Source organism: Spermophilus citellus, assembly GCF_964194105.1.
Source record: "Spermophilus citellus genome assembly, chromosome: 3".
Taxonomy (NCBI): domain Eukaryota; kingdom Metazoa; phylum Chordata; class Mammalia; order Rodentia; family Sciuridae; genus Spermophilus; species Spermophilus citellus.
The window spans coordinates 21221473-21240227 of NC_138184.1; the positions used below are offsets into that span (position 1 = coordinate 21221473).

At 39.4% G+C, this 18755-nt stretch overlaps 1 protein-coding gene across 5 annotated transcripts in view; it reads left to right on the top strand.

Moving 5' to 3' along the window:
- The first annotated feature begins 4396 nt into the window (after positions 1 to 4396).
- ANO10 (anoctamin 10) overlaps positions 4397 to 18755 on the top strand; it is a 178789-nt gene continuing 164430 nt past the window's right edge. The window contains exons 1-2 of one of the 5 annotated variants that reach the window (XM_081288045.1): positions 4397 to 4807; positions 16433 to 16585. In XM_081288045.1, coding sequence (XP_081144171.1) covers positions 16447 to 16585 — 139 coding nt within the window. In that variant the 5' untranslated portion in view covers positions 4397 to 4807; positions 16433 to 16446. Of the gene's footprint in view, positions 4808 to 4864; positions 5030 to 16432; positions 16586 to 18755 lie in introns of those variants that run through there. The other 4 variants (XM_081288047.1, XM_081288046.1, XM_081288048.1 and 1 more) reach the window with 4 other exon arrangements.

The following is an 18755-nucleotide window of genomic DNA, read 5'->3' on the forward strand; positions in this document are numbered from 1 at the left end:
AGCTGCTTTTCCAAGCCTTCCAAAAATTCATTAAGAACTTAATGCTCTTTATGAAATCTATTACTGTGTAAAATGCACACACTGATTTCTGTTTTCTGCACTGAAATTTAACTCACATGTTTGGTATTGGAAGTGATTATAGGAATCAGACTCTCAAGCTGGGAGTCTGGCATTGAGTATGAACTGGCAAAGGATGGGGACAGTTGTGGCCTTGCCACCAGTAGAATACTGTGAGTCTGGATATATAAAGTTACATAAATTATCATCTGTGGCATTTAAGATAAATAGATTACTGAAGGGGAGTCTTCAGTGGTTTCTGCAATATGTGGTTAGGATGGGGATGAGGGATATGAGAACCGCTGGAATGGCTTGGACTTTTCTGACGTACTAGATGATTTAAAGAAAGAAAATGATATAGAGCTTCGGAAATTAAAACTTTATGATTCTGGTACACAGATAAACCAAAAGATTAATACAGTTCTAGAAGAGAAAGTTCATAAATACAGAAAGAAGTTTTATATATGATAATGGTGACCTTTAAAATTAGTATGAGAAAGATGGGTTGGGCAGATAAACATATCTTGATATAATGTTTGATTCACCCACTTATCTCTTAATCAAAAGAAATTCCTGATGGGACAAATCTTAAAAGAAAAAAAGTAAAACCATGAGACATACAAAAGAAATTATGGCAGGATGATGATGATGATGATGATGATGATGATGATGATGATGATGATTTTGGTACTGGGGATTGAACTCGGGGGTACTCGGCTACTGAACCACATCCCCAGCCCTATTTTGTATTTTATTTAGAGGCAGGGTCTCAATGAGTTGCTTAGTGCCTTGCTTTTGCTGAGGTTGGCTTTGAACTTGGGATCCTCTTGTCTCAGCTTCCTGAGCTTCTGGGATTACAGGTGTGCATCACCATGTTCAGCCCATGGGAGGGTTTTCAAAGCAATCTAAGAGAGAGAAAGGCCTTTCTAAGTATGACATAAACAAGAAGTAGTAAGTGGTAAAAGAGAAGCTTGGTAAGATCAACTAGTTAGAAATGGAAAATGTTTGCATAGCCAAGAAAACCAAAACCAAAGCAAAACAGCTTAGGAGAAGTCAAGAGACATGACAAACTGAGAAAAAGTTCCAATATTCACATAGAAGAAAAAGGACTACTTTTCGTAGTGTATAATATCTATATTCAGGAGAAAATTAAGCACAATATAAAAATGGATAATTTACAGAAAACGAAATACTAATGTCTCTTTGACATGAGAAGATACTTTCAACTTCATTCCTAATAGGAGAAATGTAAATCAAAACTTTTTTTCATCAACCAGATTGATAAGTTCCATTTCCAGCCAAAATAGAGTAATTTCATGGTAGCCCATGTCCCACTAATTACCTCTAAAACCTCTGGACAAAATATAAAAGCAACTACCCAAGGAGTCTGAAAGTAACTAATAGCTGATGAATTGGGGAACTCAAAACTTTCACGAAAAACCAATATAGGGGTAGTGAGATTCCTCTTTTTTTTTTTTTTTTTTCTCCACTACCTTCTGGCTTTGATCTGAGGACAGATTGAAATGGGAACTATCAAACACACACTATTAGAAAAAAGTCAGAGAAGCCTGACCATATTAGCTACAGGATCAGGAGGAAAGCCTGCTGCAAGCTAGAGAAAGTGGTGGAAATTTCTGATGGTTTTCCTGCTGCTATTGATGAGGCCAGCCCAGTCTTGAAGCTGCACTGCTGTAGTACAATGACACAGACATCTAAGACCTGAGGAGAAAATCTGTCCCTCTGAACTGAGGAACTTGGAACAGGAGTTCTTGGGAGCCAGAGAACATAGAGGAAATCCCCAAATGGAAAGAGGTGGAGAAGGGCATTCCTAATTCTTTGTAGTGCTTTGTTATGCAGCAAATGGTAGCTAATACACGAATCCTCATCTTTAAGTCAGGGCTGCCATCTGTGCTGTCCAACCATTAACTTGTTGTATTTAACAGAAAATTTAAATTTATTAATTGTGGAGAGGAAAGAAGATTGTCCAAGCAAAAGGGATTATTTCATATTTACATTCAAATTTTATTTTTTCTAATCCTTCCAATCAAATAAATTTCAAAAGATGAAGTTATATTATAAGGATAGTCAGAAGTTGAGGTGACGAGAAAATAGAAAGAATGCAATTAAAAATCCAAAGTCTAGCCGGGTGCGGTGGCAAAGGCCTGTAATACTAGAGGCTGGGAGGCTGAAGCAGGAGGAGTGGGAGTTCAAAGCCAGCCTCAGCAAAAGCGAGGTGCTAAGCAACTCAGTGAGACCCTGTCTCTAAATAAAATACAAAATAGGGCTGGGGATGTGGCTCAGTGGTTGAGTGCCCCTGGTATCCCTCCTCCAATCAAAAGTCTAGTAATTAAAGTCTAATAGTATGAACAATTCATGAACATATTTTCCCCTGATTTTTCAGGAGAGAGAGAACCTCTGGATACACTCACGCAGGAGCTGCTAAAAGATAGCCACACAAGAACTGGTTAATAAGGTCATGAGCTGCCATGACAAACTCAGGGATCTAGAACAAGAAACAGGGTAGTTGCCTGGTCTCCCTTCTTTGAACCTGGAAGACCCAGAGAAAGGATAGGGGGATAAAGAGCAAATAAGCCTTCTCTATTAAGGACTGAGGCATCGAAAGTTCTGGCGGGAAAGCATTTATTCGTATTTTCTTTCTTTTCAGAGTCTTGCTTGCTAAGGGTGGACTTAATGCAGTTATAGGCACAGTGGGGTGTATCAGTGTGAAGTGGCACCCCCTTTCTCCACAGAAAAGTCTTAACTGGGTTTCTCTAGAAATCTTCACCATGGCTGATTTTAGGACTGTCAGCAAAAGAGTCTCTGCAAAAGAGTTCAATGTAGATAAACTTCCTATTTTCATGTCACCCTGTTTTACTTGTCCACTGGCGGGGAAGATACCAGCACTCCAGGTGCTGGATACCCCCTTACTAGTTTTTCACAAACGTATCCAGTATAGTAGTTTGTAGAAATGTACAAACTAGGCCTCTGGCCTTGAGTGGGGGTTCACAGAGATGTCTACATTTTTAAGATAAGTTACCAACTGGGCTTCATGGTACAAACTGGCAGGTGGAGGAAAGAGAGGGGAGAAGCAGCTCTCCCCTTCTCAGGTATTGTCCTTGAAGGGCTAACCTGCCCAAAACAGTGAAAGAAAAACTGCTTTTATGTGAACTTCTGCAGACTGTGAACTTCTGAGCCCCTCCCCTTACATGCTGGGTATAAAACTCTGAATCTAACTGAACTTGGGGTTCAGGGGATTGATTGATTACAGCAAAAGCTGTGCCCTCTGAACTTGGCTGCAGCCAAATAAAACGGTTTCCTGCTGTCTTCAGTGCCTTGCCTCGTCTGTCCCTACAACAAGTGGACAAATGACAAAAGCCCTGCCTTTGGTAAGTGTACATTCTTTGGGATAGAGACTGACAATAAACATGATAATACAAAAATGTTAGACAGTGCTGAATGCTTTAGAAAGAATGTATAGGAAAGTAGTAAGATAGTGGTGATGAAAGGAGAGCAGGTGTTATAAACATGATAGTGGAAAGACCTCAGGGAGCAGCTGGGATTCCAGCAGACTTGAGGGAAGCAAGGAAGTAAACCAAGATGTTAACCGGGGAAAGAGCTTTTTAAGCAGAGGGAAAAGCCAGGAAAAAGGCCCGAGGTAGGGGGTAGGAGAGTGGCATGTTCTAGGAAGACTAAGGGCACTCCAGTAATCCCAGAGGAGGATTGGAAGTTCAAAGCCAGCCTCAATAATGGGGAGGCACTAAGCAACTCAGTGAGACTTGTCTCTAAATAAAATACAAAATAGGGCTGGGGATGTGGCTCAGTGGTAAAGTGCCCCTTAGTTCAATTTCCGATAACCCCCCCTCAAAAAAAAAAAAAAAAAAAAAAGAGTAAGGGTAACAAGGTGGCAGAAACTAGGAAGACAAAGAAGTGTTCAAAGAAGTAAGCGGAGATTGGACTGGACAAGTCTGTAAACCACTGCAAGGAAGTTGGTTTTAGTTGGAATGTGAGGTTTTAATTCTAAATTGGATGTGGTATTTTCGCCACTTAAAAATGATTTAAAATTATGAGATTTGTCTTTATACTTGAAAGCGACCAGAAAATTATATTCTGGACCTTAAAATATAGAAAAGAGGGAAATGTGATGGGGCACAACCCTTCCCGGGTGAGGACTACTAGGGATGCGACAGCCAGCTAGGCCCCACCCCTGCTCGGAGTGACAGTCCACCAAGACCTGCCCCTCTTCTTCCGGCTCCACCCCCGGCGCAACTACTCCGCGAGGTCCCGCCTCTTCCGCTGAGGTTCCGCCTCTATTCGGTGTGACTACACTAGGCACACCTCTCCCCCTTTTCTCGGCTCGGTTCCCATTAGAGGCGATGCGGAGTTAAACCCTCCTCTTCTTTTTTCGGACAAATCCAGGCCCCATCCCCGCCCCATGCCTGATGAGGCCCCGCCTCTCCCTCCGTGGCCCCGCCCCCACCCAGAGTGACAGCCAGAGAGACCCGCCTCTCCCATCGGGGCCCCGCTCCAACTTGAAGTGATAGCCGGCGAGACCCGCCCCTCCGGCCGTGGCCCGGTCCAGCCAGAGCGGAATAGAGTTTGGGTCCCGACCCGCGCACCACGCCCGGCGCCCCGCGAGTCCCTTTTACCCCGCCCCACTTCGCTCCGCCCCGCCCCGGTGTCGGCTCTCCTGGCCTCCGGGTCTTGCCGGCTTACGGACCCGCCCCCGAGGACGTGCAGCGCCGTGGCGCCGGTGAGTGAGGGAGGGGGCCCTCGGGGCCCCTACGGTGGCGAGCGGGGCTGTACGTCTGCTGTGACCCGGCTGCCACCCGCGGCGTGTCGCCTCTGGCAGTCTTCCCAGCCTCCCTGCCACCGGGTCGCCTTCTGCACTGCTCCCCGCCGCCCTGCCGCCTGGCTGTCGCGGGGTGGGGAGGTGGGACTGAGGAGACTGTGGGCGGGGCGCTCCGAGGAGAAGGTGTGGGTCGGTGGCGTGGCAGGTGGGGCTGGGAGAACCGAGGTTTGGGGAGGGGTGGGGCACCGGGAGGAGGTTTTAGCGGGAGAATCCTGGAGAGGCCGAAACCTGGGCGGGTGGAGGGGATGGAGAAACTGCGGGCGATCTGGGAGGTCCTTGATTCCTGCTTCCTGGCTGTGGAGTAGGGGTGTCTCAGAGTGGGTTGGCCAGAGCGAACTGTCTGGCTGATGCGCTGCCCTTAACTTTGGGGTGATCAGGTTTCCAGTCTTGTGGCTGGGACGTATTGTACAGTTTAAATAATGGATGTAAGTCGGGCAATGCCTGGGGCACCGGAAAAATACGGATGGAATGGGATTCTACTCCTCCTACAGGCCTTGTGTTTTTTTCTTTCTTTCTTTCTTTCTTTTCTTTTTTTTTTTTTTTTTTGGTACCAGAGATTGAACCTGGCCCTTTTATTTATTCATTTATTTTTTGAGACTGGGTCTCGCCAAGTTGCTTAGAGCCTAACTTGCTGAGGCTGGCTTTGAACTTGTGATACTCGTGCTACAGGCCACTTTTAATTTCCTTGCCGCCTTCACAACACCGGGTTTTGGTGTGTACGCTCTTCTGAAATCTATTCCGACATCTGGGAGATTGCATAGAAGTCCCACACATAAAAAATGCAGGTGAGGTTTATTTACACTCCAAACACAGTTGTATCATATTCCCTTAAATCCTCGGGAGTTTAAAAAAATGGAATCTACAATGAGATATCTACTTCTATTTAAAGTCACACTAACCTAGAGAACTAAGATATTTTCCAAGGGCTCATTCTGTCCTAAAGCTAAATAATTTTAAGTTCAGTCGTTGATTAAAATTACAACCTTTCTTGTAAGGAAATCCCTCTCACTTTCAACCTGATCAGTGCAACCCTTCATTTTCTCTTACTAAAATATTTCCTGTTCTGCTTCAAGACAGTCATTTTGTCATTTTGGTTTCTATTTCTCCTTGAGTGTGAAATAGGTAATCCCACTCCCCCCCTCCTCCCAGCACTTTATCACAGAGCTACATTCCTAGCCCTTTTTATTTTTTATTCTGGCCTCAAATTTGCATTCCTCCTGCTTCAGCCTCCTGAGTCCCTGGAATTGCAGGCATTTTCCTGCATGACAGGCTCTAAAGACATCTTTGTGCAGTTCCTTCTTATCCTTTGAATTTGTGATAATTCCTTTTACATTTTTTTTTAAACCCAAACTCAGAAGAACATATTCCAGAATAAAGAATTCATTATTCTTTTCCTAATCCTTGATGAAGTAAGCTCCCAATATCTTCCTCCCTTTGCTCCTCCATGGTTGAACTCACAGTATCTTTCTGTTACTATCATGGTCTTTCCCTCTTGGGGCCAGTGATCCAGTAGCTAATGTGAAAGTTAAGGAACCGTGAATCCAGTTCCTTTGTAGGTCTATCTTTGGCCCTGTGTGCAATTCAGCACACAATAAAGATACCTCTCTCTTGGTCTCACGCCCCAGGGCCTATGAGGAACTTGGCTGCTCTGTGTCCTATAGTCATTCTCCGCTGCCATCCTGACTGACAATCCTGACTAATGGGGGAAATTGGCAGTAGTAGCAGAAATCATTCTACCCTCCAGTGCTCAGTCTATATGTTGAGTTATTGCTTGCTTTTAGATTAACCCCTCTAGCAACACGTAAAGCCTCCCTACCCCCCTCACTTGGTACTTTGGTTCTTCTTTTTTGTCTAGGATTCATGGTAATGATAGAACAAACTCCCATTAAGAATCTCTATTAAAAGTGCACTGCAGAACTTAATTTAGACTGGAATTTCCACCAAGTTTCTTATTTCCATGGCTTTATACCTTATACTTGTTACTTGGTCCTTTTGGGCTAAGAGAAGAAATGAGACTGAAGCAGGACTCCATAGACCAGTGAACTGCAAGATGAAAATCTCGAAGTAGAACATCCAGGGGCAGCAGTCCCCTGAGAGAGGGTATCCCCAGAGGTTTTAGGGTACAATGGCAGGAATTCCCTCAAAAGAGGGATAACCATGTGGTGGCAAAAGTTTCCTAAGCAGTTGGCACTGCTGGATGGGTCATGGAGATAGGAAGAAGATAATATAGGTGGTGGGAGAGAGGAATCTGCTTTTAGGTAATCGGGTCTGCACATCCATTGTGGCTCAATGGATGTCACAGTCGCAGAGAAAAATTGGGATCTCTCTTTCTTGATCCCAACATTGCAAATATTGCTAAGCTTGTCTGCACAATGAATGGCATAGAGTATCTTAAGTGAGAATTTTAAAAGTGAGCAAATGTTTATTATGAGTTTCTAGGTTGTCCTCATATACCTGTTTTGAATGGAAATCTGCTTTTAGTATCTCAGAAAAATTATTTTATGACCTGGTAATTATGAATAAGGTGCATTTTTTGATATTCCTGAACTTCAATGTATGCCTATTATGTACTCTACTGAACACTTCATTTTCTCCTTAAACTAAGCATTATTTCCAGCTTTTCTCTTTCATCACTCAGATTTAATGTTTTAGTCAGCTTTTTCCTTGCTGTGATCAAAAGACCTGACAAGAACAATTTTAGGAGGAAAAGTTTATTTTGGGGTTTATGGTTTCAGAGGTCTCAGTCCATAGAAGGTAGGCTCCATTTCTTGGGACTTGAGGTAAGGCAGAATATCGTGGAGGAAGAATGTGGCAGAGGAAAGGAGGTTGGAACATGGCCACCAAGAAGCAGAGAGAGAGAGAGTGTGACTGTATTCTCCAGAGACAAAATATATACCTGAGGCACATTCCCAGGGATCTACCTCCTCTGGCCACACCCTACTTACCTTCAGTTAATTCCTGTTGGGGATTAATTCACTTATTTGGTTAAGCCTCTTATAGCACAATCATTTCATCTCTAAACTTTCTTGCATTGTCTCAAACACAATCTTTGTGGTGACATCACAGATTTAAACCATAACAATTATTTCTAGGTTGGAAGCCTTGGAGTTATCCGTAATAAATGAAGACTTTTCTGGTTCTTAGATGTCCTCCCCAGATAGTTAATGCCCCCTTGTATGCCTACTCCTTGTATTCTTTTTTTTTGGTGGGGTTGGGGTGGCCAGGATGGGATCAGGTGGGAGGGGTGCTGAGAATTGAACCCTATAGGTCTTGTACATGCTAGGCAAGAGTTCTACTACTGAGCTACATCCTTAGCTCTCTTTGGGTTCTTGCTAGTGCATGTACTCCGTGTGTTAAAATTATTTTATGCATACTTGCTTCTACTACTAGACAGAGGCCTTCTCAAAAGGAAGATATTAGACTTGAAAAAAGTTTTATCTTTAGATTCTCTTATGACTTGGTACATAAATGTTCATTGTGCTTGTTATTTCCATTTTGAAGGTGATGAAGTTAAGACTGTATTCTACTGGTAAAGTAATATTATGTCTACTGGCATATATAATATTTTATTATGAAAAATTTTAGTTAAGAGTGTTGAGGGAACCATGAAGAGCATGGTGCAGTGTAATATAATCCCTGTAATCCCAGCTACTTGGGAAGCTGAGATAGGAGGATTGCAAGTTTGAGGCCAGCCTCCACACTTAGTGAGGGCCTGTCTCAAAGAAAGAAAGAAAAAAAAATGAGGATGTAGTTCAGTGGTTAAAGTGCCCTTGGGAGCAATCCCCCATACAATAGGGAAGGAAGGAAAGAAAGAAATAATATCATGAAGCACACCCATATTCTCATCCTCTGTATTTACCTATTAAAATCTATATTACTCCAACACAGAATCCTCTACTCATAAACTCACAGGGTCTCTGTCCATTTGCTCAAATGTAAACTATATCATTTGTTATTTGTAAATGACTACAGCTTATGAACATGGCCCATTCTCCCTCTGCTCTGGTCAGGCCAGACTTCTTTTCATATGCTGCCTTGTTCCGGCTTCATTTATTTTATACGTATCCCCCTGTATAGAAGGCTTTTTTGGGGGGCAAAAGGAACAGTTTAAAAATTATATTGTGGTGATAGCTGTATAACTATGCAAACTTATTAAAAATCATTAAATTTTATAACAAAAGTGAGTAAATCTTATGGCATATAAATTATGTTCAACATCAGAAATAAATGTAAATATAATTTTAAAGCACTTATTATTCCATTAAAATGTAATAATTCTTAATATAACATTAAGGAATTGATATTTACATTGTTTACATGCTGAAATATTATTTTGAATATACCAGGTTAAATAAAATGCATTATTAAAATTAAAAAAAAAAAGAACATGCTTCCCCCTTTGCTCCATCTAAAACTTTAGTGCATTAACTGTTCTTACCACATTATTAGTTATTTGAATGGGAGAATTGATCTCATTTGCATCTGTTTTTCTTTTTAGAATCTCACATGTGGACCATTAATTTGGCAGGTATCTAAATCGCATTCCTGATGCATTTGTAGTATAATTTGAATCCAGCATTGATTTATTAGACATATATTTCCCCAAACAAAACCTGTGCTGTTAGGAGGGAGATGTTGATCAGTTTAAGACAGACAACTTGGATCTATTTGATGATATTGCTGCAAGATTGAAATTTCACCAAGAAAGGAAAGATGGTATACAGGTAGTTATTCAGAATGGGTTACTCCTTTTGTGATTGTTCATATGAGTTGATTTGCATTTGTACTTTGGAGTCATTAAAACTGATATGAAATGCAAAATTAGAATAAATAGTACTAAAGTCTAAAAATCACCCTGACTGGGGGGAAGGGATCACAGGGCTGGATCCACAGAAAAACCATTTTAAAGGGAGGACTTTAGGCCTTAGTGGCTCATTCCATTTGCGTGTCTCCAAGTTGACTCCAGTACTTTGCAAGCTCTGCAACAGAGGTAAAGATGGTCTCACCGAGAACAGTAGGGAAACTGGGAAGGAGGCTGGGGCTGGGAGAAGTTTATGCTTAATTTTGGATATGTTGAAACTGATGTTTTAGTAAGAGTTTCTAAGTGTTGCACATTCCTGATGAAGCACATCTTAGAGACAGATTGCAAGGACATCAATGCAGAGGTTACAATTTGAAGTTAAGAAAACAAAATTAGATTTTAGAGGGAGAGATTGCATAAAAGGAAGGCAGAAGTCTAGAGATTGTAGCTTGGACACCATTTGCAGATAGTACTGGGAAAAGGCAGAAATAGGGAAAGGAGTTTACAGAGATAGGGAGAGAACTAAGATAATAAAGCATCCTGGAGGCCGGAAAAAGAGTGTATAATTTGATTTTAAATTGGGTGTTTAATTTTCTGTGCTCCAATTAGAGAAATGCAGATCAAAACTACTCTAAGATTTCATCTCACTCCTGTCAGAATGGCAGGTATTAAGAATACAAACAACAATAAGTGTTGGCGAGGATGTGGGGAAAAAGGTACTCTCATACATTACTGGTGGGACTGCAAAATGGTGCAGCCAATATGGAAAGCAGTTTCCGCTCTTGGGAAACTTGGAATGGAACCACCATTTGACCCAGTTATCCCTCTCCTCTGTCTATACCCAAAGGACTTAAAAATAGCATACTACAGGGACACAGCCACATCAATGTTTATTGCAGCACAATTTACAATAGCTAAACTGTGCAACCAAACTAGATGCCCTTCAGTAGATGAATGGATAAATAAAATGTGGTATATATACTCAATGGAATATTACTCAGCAATAAAAGAGAATAAAATCATGACATGTGCAGGTAAATGGATGCCGCTGGAGAAGATAATGCTGAGTGAAGTTAGCCAATCCCAAAAAACCAAATACCAAAATTTTTCTCTGATATAAGGAGGCTGATTATAGTGGGGTTGGGAGAGGAAGCATGGGAAGATTAGTTGAACTCTAGATAGGGCAAAGGGGAGGGGGGAAAAGCGATGGGGCAAGGGGTGTAAAAAAAAATGGTGGAATGAGATGGACATCATTACCCTAAATACATGTATGAAGGCATGAATGGTGTGAATATACTTTGTATACAACCAGAGATATGAAAAAAATGTGCTGTATATGTGTAATATGAATTGGAATGCATTCTGCTGTCATACATAACAAATTAGAATTTTAAAAAATTTTAAAAAGAGGTTTTCTACTTTATATCCTCAATAACAAACTCAAGAGTTTGTAAAATATCACTTACTCTAACAATATATTAAAAGTGCCCCCCCAATAATAATTTTCTATGCTTTTTAAGAGTTAGTAACAGCAAATACGGGCTATTGCAATGAGAGCATTGCTGTAGTTTGTTTATGGGTGTGTCACTTAGAGGTCCTTGTGTTAAGGGCTTGGTCCCAGCATGCAGTATTGTTGGAATCTTCAGGAGGTAGGAGCCTAGTGTGAAGTTTCAGGTTATGGGGGGGGTACCCTCAGTGGAGATTGTGGGACTCCAACCCCTTCCTGTTTTATCTTTGCTTCCTGGGTCATAAAGATGATTGCTTTTACTCTGCCACATGCGTCTGCCACAATGAGCTATCCTTAGAAAGGCCCAAAGCAATAGGACACCTGATTTGGACTGGAACCTCCAGCACCATGAACCAAAAATAAATTCTTTATTTTATAAGTTAATTACCTCAGGTATTTTGTTATAGTAACACAAAACTGACTAATACAAGCCTCTTTAAGTGCATCATGATTTACTTGGTAAATTTCTATGCTGTGGCTAATTATTTTACTGTCACCCTTATCACACTTATTCTTGCTGGTGAGAGCTGGAACTTGATCTGAGACAGTTAAAGTTTTCTCTGAAGAGTTTAATTCTAGGATTTTATTACTTTGTGTATAATATTATAGTAGCAGTAATAAATATGGCACTTAATTTTGCATGCCTACTTTGTGACAAGGGTCATGCTATACATGTGTTATTTCATCACACACTAACCCAATGTGGTCTGTGCTTTCATTGTTTCTACTTTTCAGAAGAGAATAAGTTGTTTAAAGCCACATAACTAATAGGTTATGAGTTGAACTTGAATGTAGGTGTGTCTACTCCAGAGGTCAACCATTATAGTCTAATAATTTTGAGACAGATTATAATAAAAGGCACAATTATACTAAAGCCCAAACTACTGGAAGTAAAGGAGCTGAATTAATCAGAATAACTTAAACTGCTGTGTCCTTTGGTTCCCCCCATGTGTAATAGACTCAAACATAATAGATTTCTCATGATGGAACAGTTCAAGGCAGTTTTCTGGATTGGTGGGCGGCTCACCTCCTTAGGTCAATTAGGGAGCCAGACTTTGCTCCCTAATTTGTGGGGCCCATGAAAAGGGAAATAAAACATGGAGGAGGCAGGACCATATCCCTGGATTGGAGCTGGCATTCACTACTGCCCATATATCATCGGTAGGATTTTGTCCCATGTCCACCTGATGCCAGTAGGCTGGGAAATATGGTCCAGATATATGCTTAGGCAAAGAAGGGGAGGACACATTTCAGACACATTTCTGCTACAGGAACCAAGAAAAAAAATTGGGTAGAGAATTAGAAGTAGAAACCTAGCAAAGAACTTGAATATTCTTGTGATATTTATCTGAACACATCTTAAAAATCCAAGTCCTGGGGCTGGGGTTGTGGCTCAGTGGCAGAGTGCTTGCCTGGCACGTGTGAGGCACTGGGTTCGATTCTCAACACCACATTCAAATAAATAAAATAAAGATATGGGTTCATCTGCAACTAAAATAATTATTTTTAAAAAACAATGCAAGTCCTTTTTGAGTTCATTTCAGCCAATAGGACTCAATTTCATAGATTTTAATTTTACAGATTGGTAAGGACTACTTATTATTAATTTTTTTACTAAATTAATTACAGATTAGAAATATTTGATATTCATAAAATAAAATTAGTATGTGTGTTAGCATATACCTGAGATAATTATATAAAGAGCATTTTTTTTTGTCTTGGTTTTAGATGTTGTAGTTCAAGAAGGGGCTTGGGTAGATTGCTTTGGGCCTTGATAAGAGAGCACATCATGGCTGGAACGTGTGAGATCGTAAAACTCTTCGCCTGGGGAACAGAAAGCAAAGACAGAAAGAGGAAAAGACCAGGGTCCCACAATCCCCTTAAAGGACATACCCCCAGTGATCTAAATAGCTCCCACTAGGCTGTGCCTCTTGAAGGTTCCACCACCTCCCTGTAGTACCCTGGATACCAAGATCCAGGACACATGGACCTTTAGGAGACATTCAACATCCAAATCACAGCAATATATTTCTAGGGTTCACTGAAACCTCTGATTCAGTAATCTACTAAAATGTCTGGCTGTTTTTCAGGGCCTGTCTTTGTTACAATGATTAATCTGCAGATACATGCATGTAGATGATTGGAATTCCCCAAATTGTCTAGAAAGATCCTCAATCAAATCCTTGCCTATATTGCATTCAATTGGTGATTGAGCTTGAAGTTTACTTTTTGGTTGTTGAATATTTTTTGTTAGTTTTTGTTATTGGTGTTTGTTGGCTATTTTACTTATTTTTGAAAACATTTAATAGCATTGGGCCTAAGGATTCTGTAAATGTTTTCACTTTGTCATTTTGTTTTTAACTCTGTCTTATGTCATCTTCAGTAAGAGTTGTATGGTAATTAAAAATTAAGATTAATAGTAGGAAAAAATGAAGGATTTAAATATCTCTGATGACTGTTTTCTCTACTTTTAAGCTCTGTATCATGGAAAATTAATGTTTTTTCTATTGTGAGATTAGTAAAGTAACTTCATCATTTGATTTTTTAAAGAGTAAATTGTAGGACTATTGGAATAATTAAGTGGAATAATATATGTAGGCACTTAACATAGTGTCTCACTTACAGTGAGCCTTCAGTAAAAGAGAATTAATGCTGAAAAGGAATGTCTGCTTACTAAAAAGAGAATTGATATGCTCCAGATCCTAGATCATTATCTGCAATCATTTCCTTCTGCCCTACACTATTATACTCATATTTTTTGGTGGGGGTGGGTATCAGGGATTGAACTTGGGCACTTGACCACTGAACCTCATCCCCAGCCCTATTTTATATTTTATTTAGAGACAGGGTCTCACTGAGTTGCTTAGTGCCTCGCTTTTGCTGAGGCTGGCTTTGAACTCATGATCCTCCTGCCTCAGCCTCCTGAGCTGCTGGGATTATAGGTGTGCATGTGCCACTGCACCCGGCATCCTTATATTTTTTTAAATGGGTATGTGTTAGTGACGAATCCTCTCCAGTTTTGTTTGTTTGAAAATGTTTTTATTTCTATTATTCTTTTTCCCTACTGTACTAGGGATTGAACCTAGGGCCACAATACACTGAACTACATCCCAACCCTTTTAATTTTTTTTTACTTTTGAGACAGGGTCTCACTAAGTTGCCCAGGCTGACCTCAAACTTGCCTCTTCCAGCCTTACCCTTGCTCCCTAGTGGCTGGAATTACCTGTATGTAATTCCACCATGTCGCCTGTCTTATTCTTAGAGCATATTTTGGTGAAGGATACAGTCTTGGGTTGACCATAATGTTCTCTTGGACTGTTGAAGATGCACATATGGTTTAATGAAGATACCATGGCATTCATTTTTTTTTTTTTTTACTGCTAAGTCAGCAGTCAGTCTAATTATTTAGTGTTTTGTCTTTTCTTTAGTGCTTTTAATTTTTTTTCTGTCTCTTGGGTTTTCTGTGATTTTACTATGCTGCTTCCTTTGTATTTATCCTGGTTGCAGTATATAGAGATTTATATATTTTGTCTGGGGAAGTTCTTTGTCAGTATTTCTTTAGATACAGCTTTTGCCCTAATACATTCCTTCTTTACTTCTATGACTCGCCATTTTTCTTTCTTTCTTACTCTTTTCTGTCTTTTCTTCCTTTTTTCAGCTCTCAGAGCTTCATTTTGGGTATTTTTCTTATACTTCATCAATTTTCCTCTTTAGTTTTGTCTAATTTTCTGTGATTTTTGACTCTTATATGTTTAAATTTTAGAATTTCCACTAAAAACATTTTCTAGTTCTTTGCCAAAATTCTCAGTCTACGATAATTACTTCAAAGTCTGTTCTAGCTAACTCCATTATTTGGATTTACTGTGTTATTGTTGATATTATTGTTTCTTTTCATTTTCATGTATAATAAGTTATCTTCTGATTGAAATGATATGAACCTAGAATTTAATTTATATCAAAAATGATTTTTTGATTCACAGTTATCTTTAGGATGAAATCTTTTAAGGTCCTTATTCATAGTAGGGATTTTATCTGACCCTTTCTCTGATGAGCTCTACTAATCACACCGTCCCCAAGTCTCTCATGGCCAGTAGAAGTCTTTCTTGGCTCCCTGCTTCACTCCTTCTTGTCTCCTTCTTCCCAAATTGGCAGAGGCTTCTGGGAAACTGCAGATACTGAGCTTCCTCTCTGTTTCTTCTTATGGGCCTCAGAATTCTCACTGCCCTGTTTGCTTTCTGATATTTGCAGGTTTTTTTTTTTTTTTAAAGCATGTGTGTGTGTGTGTGTTATTTAATTGTCTTTAGTGAAAGAGTTTGTCTGAACCTCCTAATCTGTTGTCCTAGAAGTAGAGGTTTTGGCTTGCTTTCTCACTATTAATGACATATTAATGTCACTTTTAGAATGTGTAGTTTTGTGGGACTTATATAGCAGTGTCTCTGCCTATGTAAGTTATCCCATCTCTGTGGGATGACTGCAATAGTCATAATTTTGTAATGACCATTTAGTACCCATTAACATTTTTCTAAGTCATTTCATTCAGTCTACATTTGTCAGCTTCTGTAGATTTTTTACCTCCAATCTGTCCTTACTGCTAAGGCCAGTACAAGCTCTTTCTAAACTATTCTAATGGCTTCCCAACTGGTCTCCCACACTCTAGGCTGAGCCTTTCTGATCTGTAATTGCTCACAGTAACTCAGTTCCCTGCTCTGATCTATTGGTGACTCCCCTTGTGCATTGGACAAAGCCCATTTCCTTTGTAACCAGGGGTCCTACTTAGATACCAGCTCATTCCCATCCTTTCTTCCCCCTACACAGAGTTAATGCTCTAGTCATACCTAACAACTTGAGTTTCTCTGAGCCTATTGCTATTTTTCCATCATTATTTTATATATCTTCTTCGAATACCATCTACTGTCAATCTGGCCTATTCATTCTTCTTTCTTATCTTGTGTTTGAGCACCTTTTGTAGTTATTCTTTTACCCAGTTGCTCTCCTTCCATGTTCTGAGCTGCTTACAAAAAAGGTTGGTTTTCTCTGGTCAGCCTGGCTCATACATGTGCTTTGTCCTATTGGTTGAACCTCTTGTGTAACTGTTAGGATCAGAATTTTGCTTTATCTTGGAAATCAGAATTAGGTATAATTAAGAGAAAGTGAAATCAGCCTGTAGCATATTTATTTGCCAGAATAACTCATTTTTACTTTTCATTTTAATTTTCAGCAAGTTTGTCAAAGATGAAAGTGACCTTATCAGCTTTGGATACTTATGAGAGTTCTTTCACACCTTTGGTGGTCATAGAACTTGCTCAGGATGTCAAAGAAGAAACCAAAGAATGGCTAAAAAACAGAATTATTGCTAAAAAGAAAGATGGAGGTGCGTATCATGTCACTACTCAAACTTAGTCATGCTCAATGACTAAAAGTGTATTTGCAAATGTACTTTACAATTTTTATTGATGTTTTATTTGCTAATGTTTATTTCCACTTTATTATCTACCTAGGAGTTGAAATGAGGCCTTAAATCAAGATTAAACTGTAAATTCCCTTTAGCCTGTAAGCAATATGAATGGTTTTCTTCATAACTCTTATTGATATGCCTACTATAGTACTTAGTGCATAGTAGGAGCTTAATAAATATATGTGAAATGAATGAACAAGTATCTGTTGAGTGTTCATTGTGTGTCAGTTGTATTGCTAAGAAAACTCAGAGAAGTCTCTGCCTGCAAAGATGTTTGTCAGGATAGGGAGACTGAATGCTATTTCCCAAAATTTTAAGTAAAAAAAATAAGTTAGTGGAGAGCAGTCACAAAACAGTGTATTAAACTTACACATGAATCATATGTACACATACTGTAAAGATAAAGGGAAGTGTGGATGAAACTTTGGTAGTGCTTTTTGGAATGGCAAGGGATGGCCTAAAGCACCTAGGTTTAGCCCTCTCTTGAACAGGGGTTAGGTGTGGGTGACAAGGTAGGGGGTGTTTTACATAAGCAAACATTTTATAAGGTACCAAAAATAGTACCGTAAACTGCACCAAGTACTGAACTAAACAAACTATTTTTTTAAAAGTAACTATAAATCAAAATGGATTTTTTCAAAAGAGAATGTAAACATTTTTCAAATAATTGTACCCAAAGGAAAGAAAAACAAAGTATTTGCTTGCTGCAAATTGAGGTGTTTCACTGGACTTGAATTCATTCTTTAACCTCCAGTGATTTAAGAATATTTGTAGCAAATTAGAATAAAAGGCTCCAGTGTACTCCCAGCCTCCTTTCTGTTGGTGTGTGCTTTTGGGACATTTTGGGGACAGCATCTCTGCACTGTCTTTGTCTTCCAATAAAGGCAGTGCATCTACTTTAGTATCTCCTTTTGTTGTCTTCTGGACTCCTATTAAAGTGATGATAAAAATAAAAGGACCTTTTAAAAAGGTATATTAATCTCTAGGATATATAAAGAACTCAAAAAACTTAACACCAAAAATACAAATAACCCAGTCAATAAATGGGCTAAGGAACTGAACAGACACTTCACAGAAGAAGAAATACAATTGATAAAAAAATATATGAAACAAAGTGTTTAACAACTCTAGCAATTAGAGAAATGCAAATTAAAACTACTCTAAGATTTCATCTCACTCCTATCAGAATGGCAGTCTTCAAGAATACAGGCAACAATAAATGCTGGCGAGGATGTGGGGAGAACGGTACACACTCATACATTGCTGGTGGGACTGCAAATTGGTACAACCACTATGGAAAGCAGTTTGGAGATTACTCAGAAAACTGGGAATGGAACCACAATTTGACCCAGCTATCCTACTCCTTGGTTTATACCCAAAGGACTTAAAATCAGCATACTATAGTGATGCAGCCACATCAATGTTAATAGCAGCTCAATTCACAACAGCTAAACAATGGAAACAACCTAGATGTCCCTCAATAGTTGAATTGATAAAGAAAAAGTGGTATATATACTCAATAGAATATTACTCAGCTTTAAAGAAGAGTGAAATTATGGTATTTGCCAGTAAATGATGGAGTTGGAGAATATCATGCTAAGTGAAATAAGCCAATCCCCAAAAAACCAAAGGCCGAATGTTTTCTCTAATATGCAGTGACTAAGGAAGAATAGCGTTATCTTAAATTAGGTAGAGGGAAGTGATAGGAGGAGAGGAGAGGGGATGTGGGAATAGGAAAGATAGTAGAATGAAACAGACATTATTACTGTATGTATATATGTGACTGCATGACCAATATGATTCTGCAGCATGTACACTCAGAAAAATGAGAAATTATATCCCATCTATGTATGGTATATCAAAGTGCATAAATGTATTCTACTGTTATCTGTAACTAATTAAAACAAATTTAAAAATTAAGAAAAATAATAGAAGACCTAAATCCACAAAAGAAGAAAGGAGAAGATAAAACAATAACAGAATTGTAAAAGCTAGAAAATAATGGGATGAGTAGTAACTTGACTTCACAAAGTTGAAAAAGGTGGGACTTAACCTGGTAGGGGAGAAAATTTAGAAGCAATTTGGT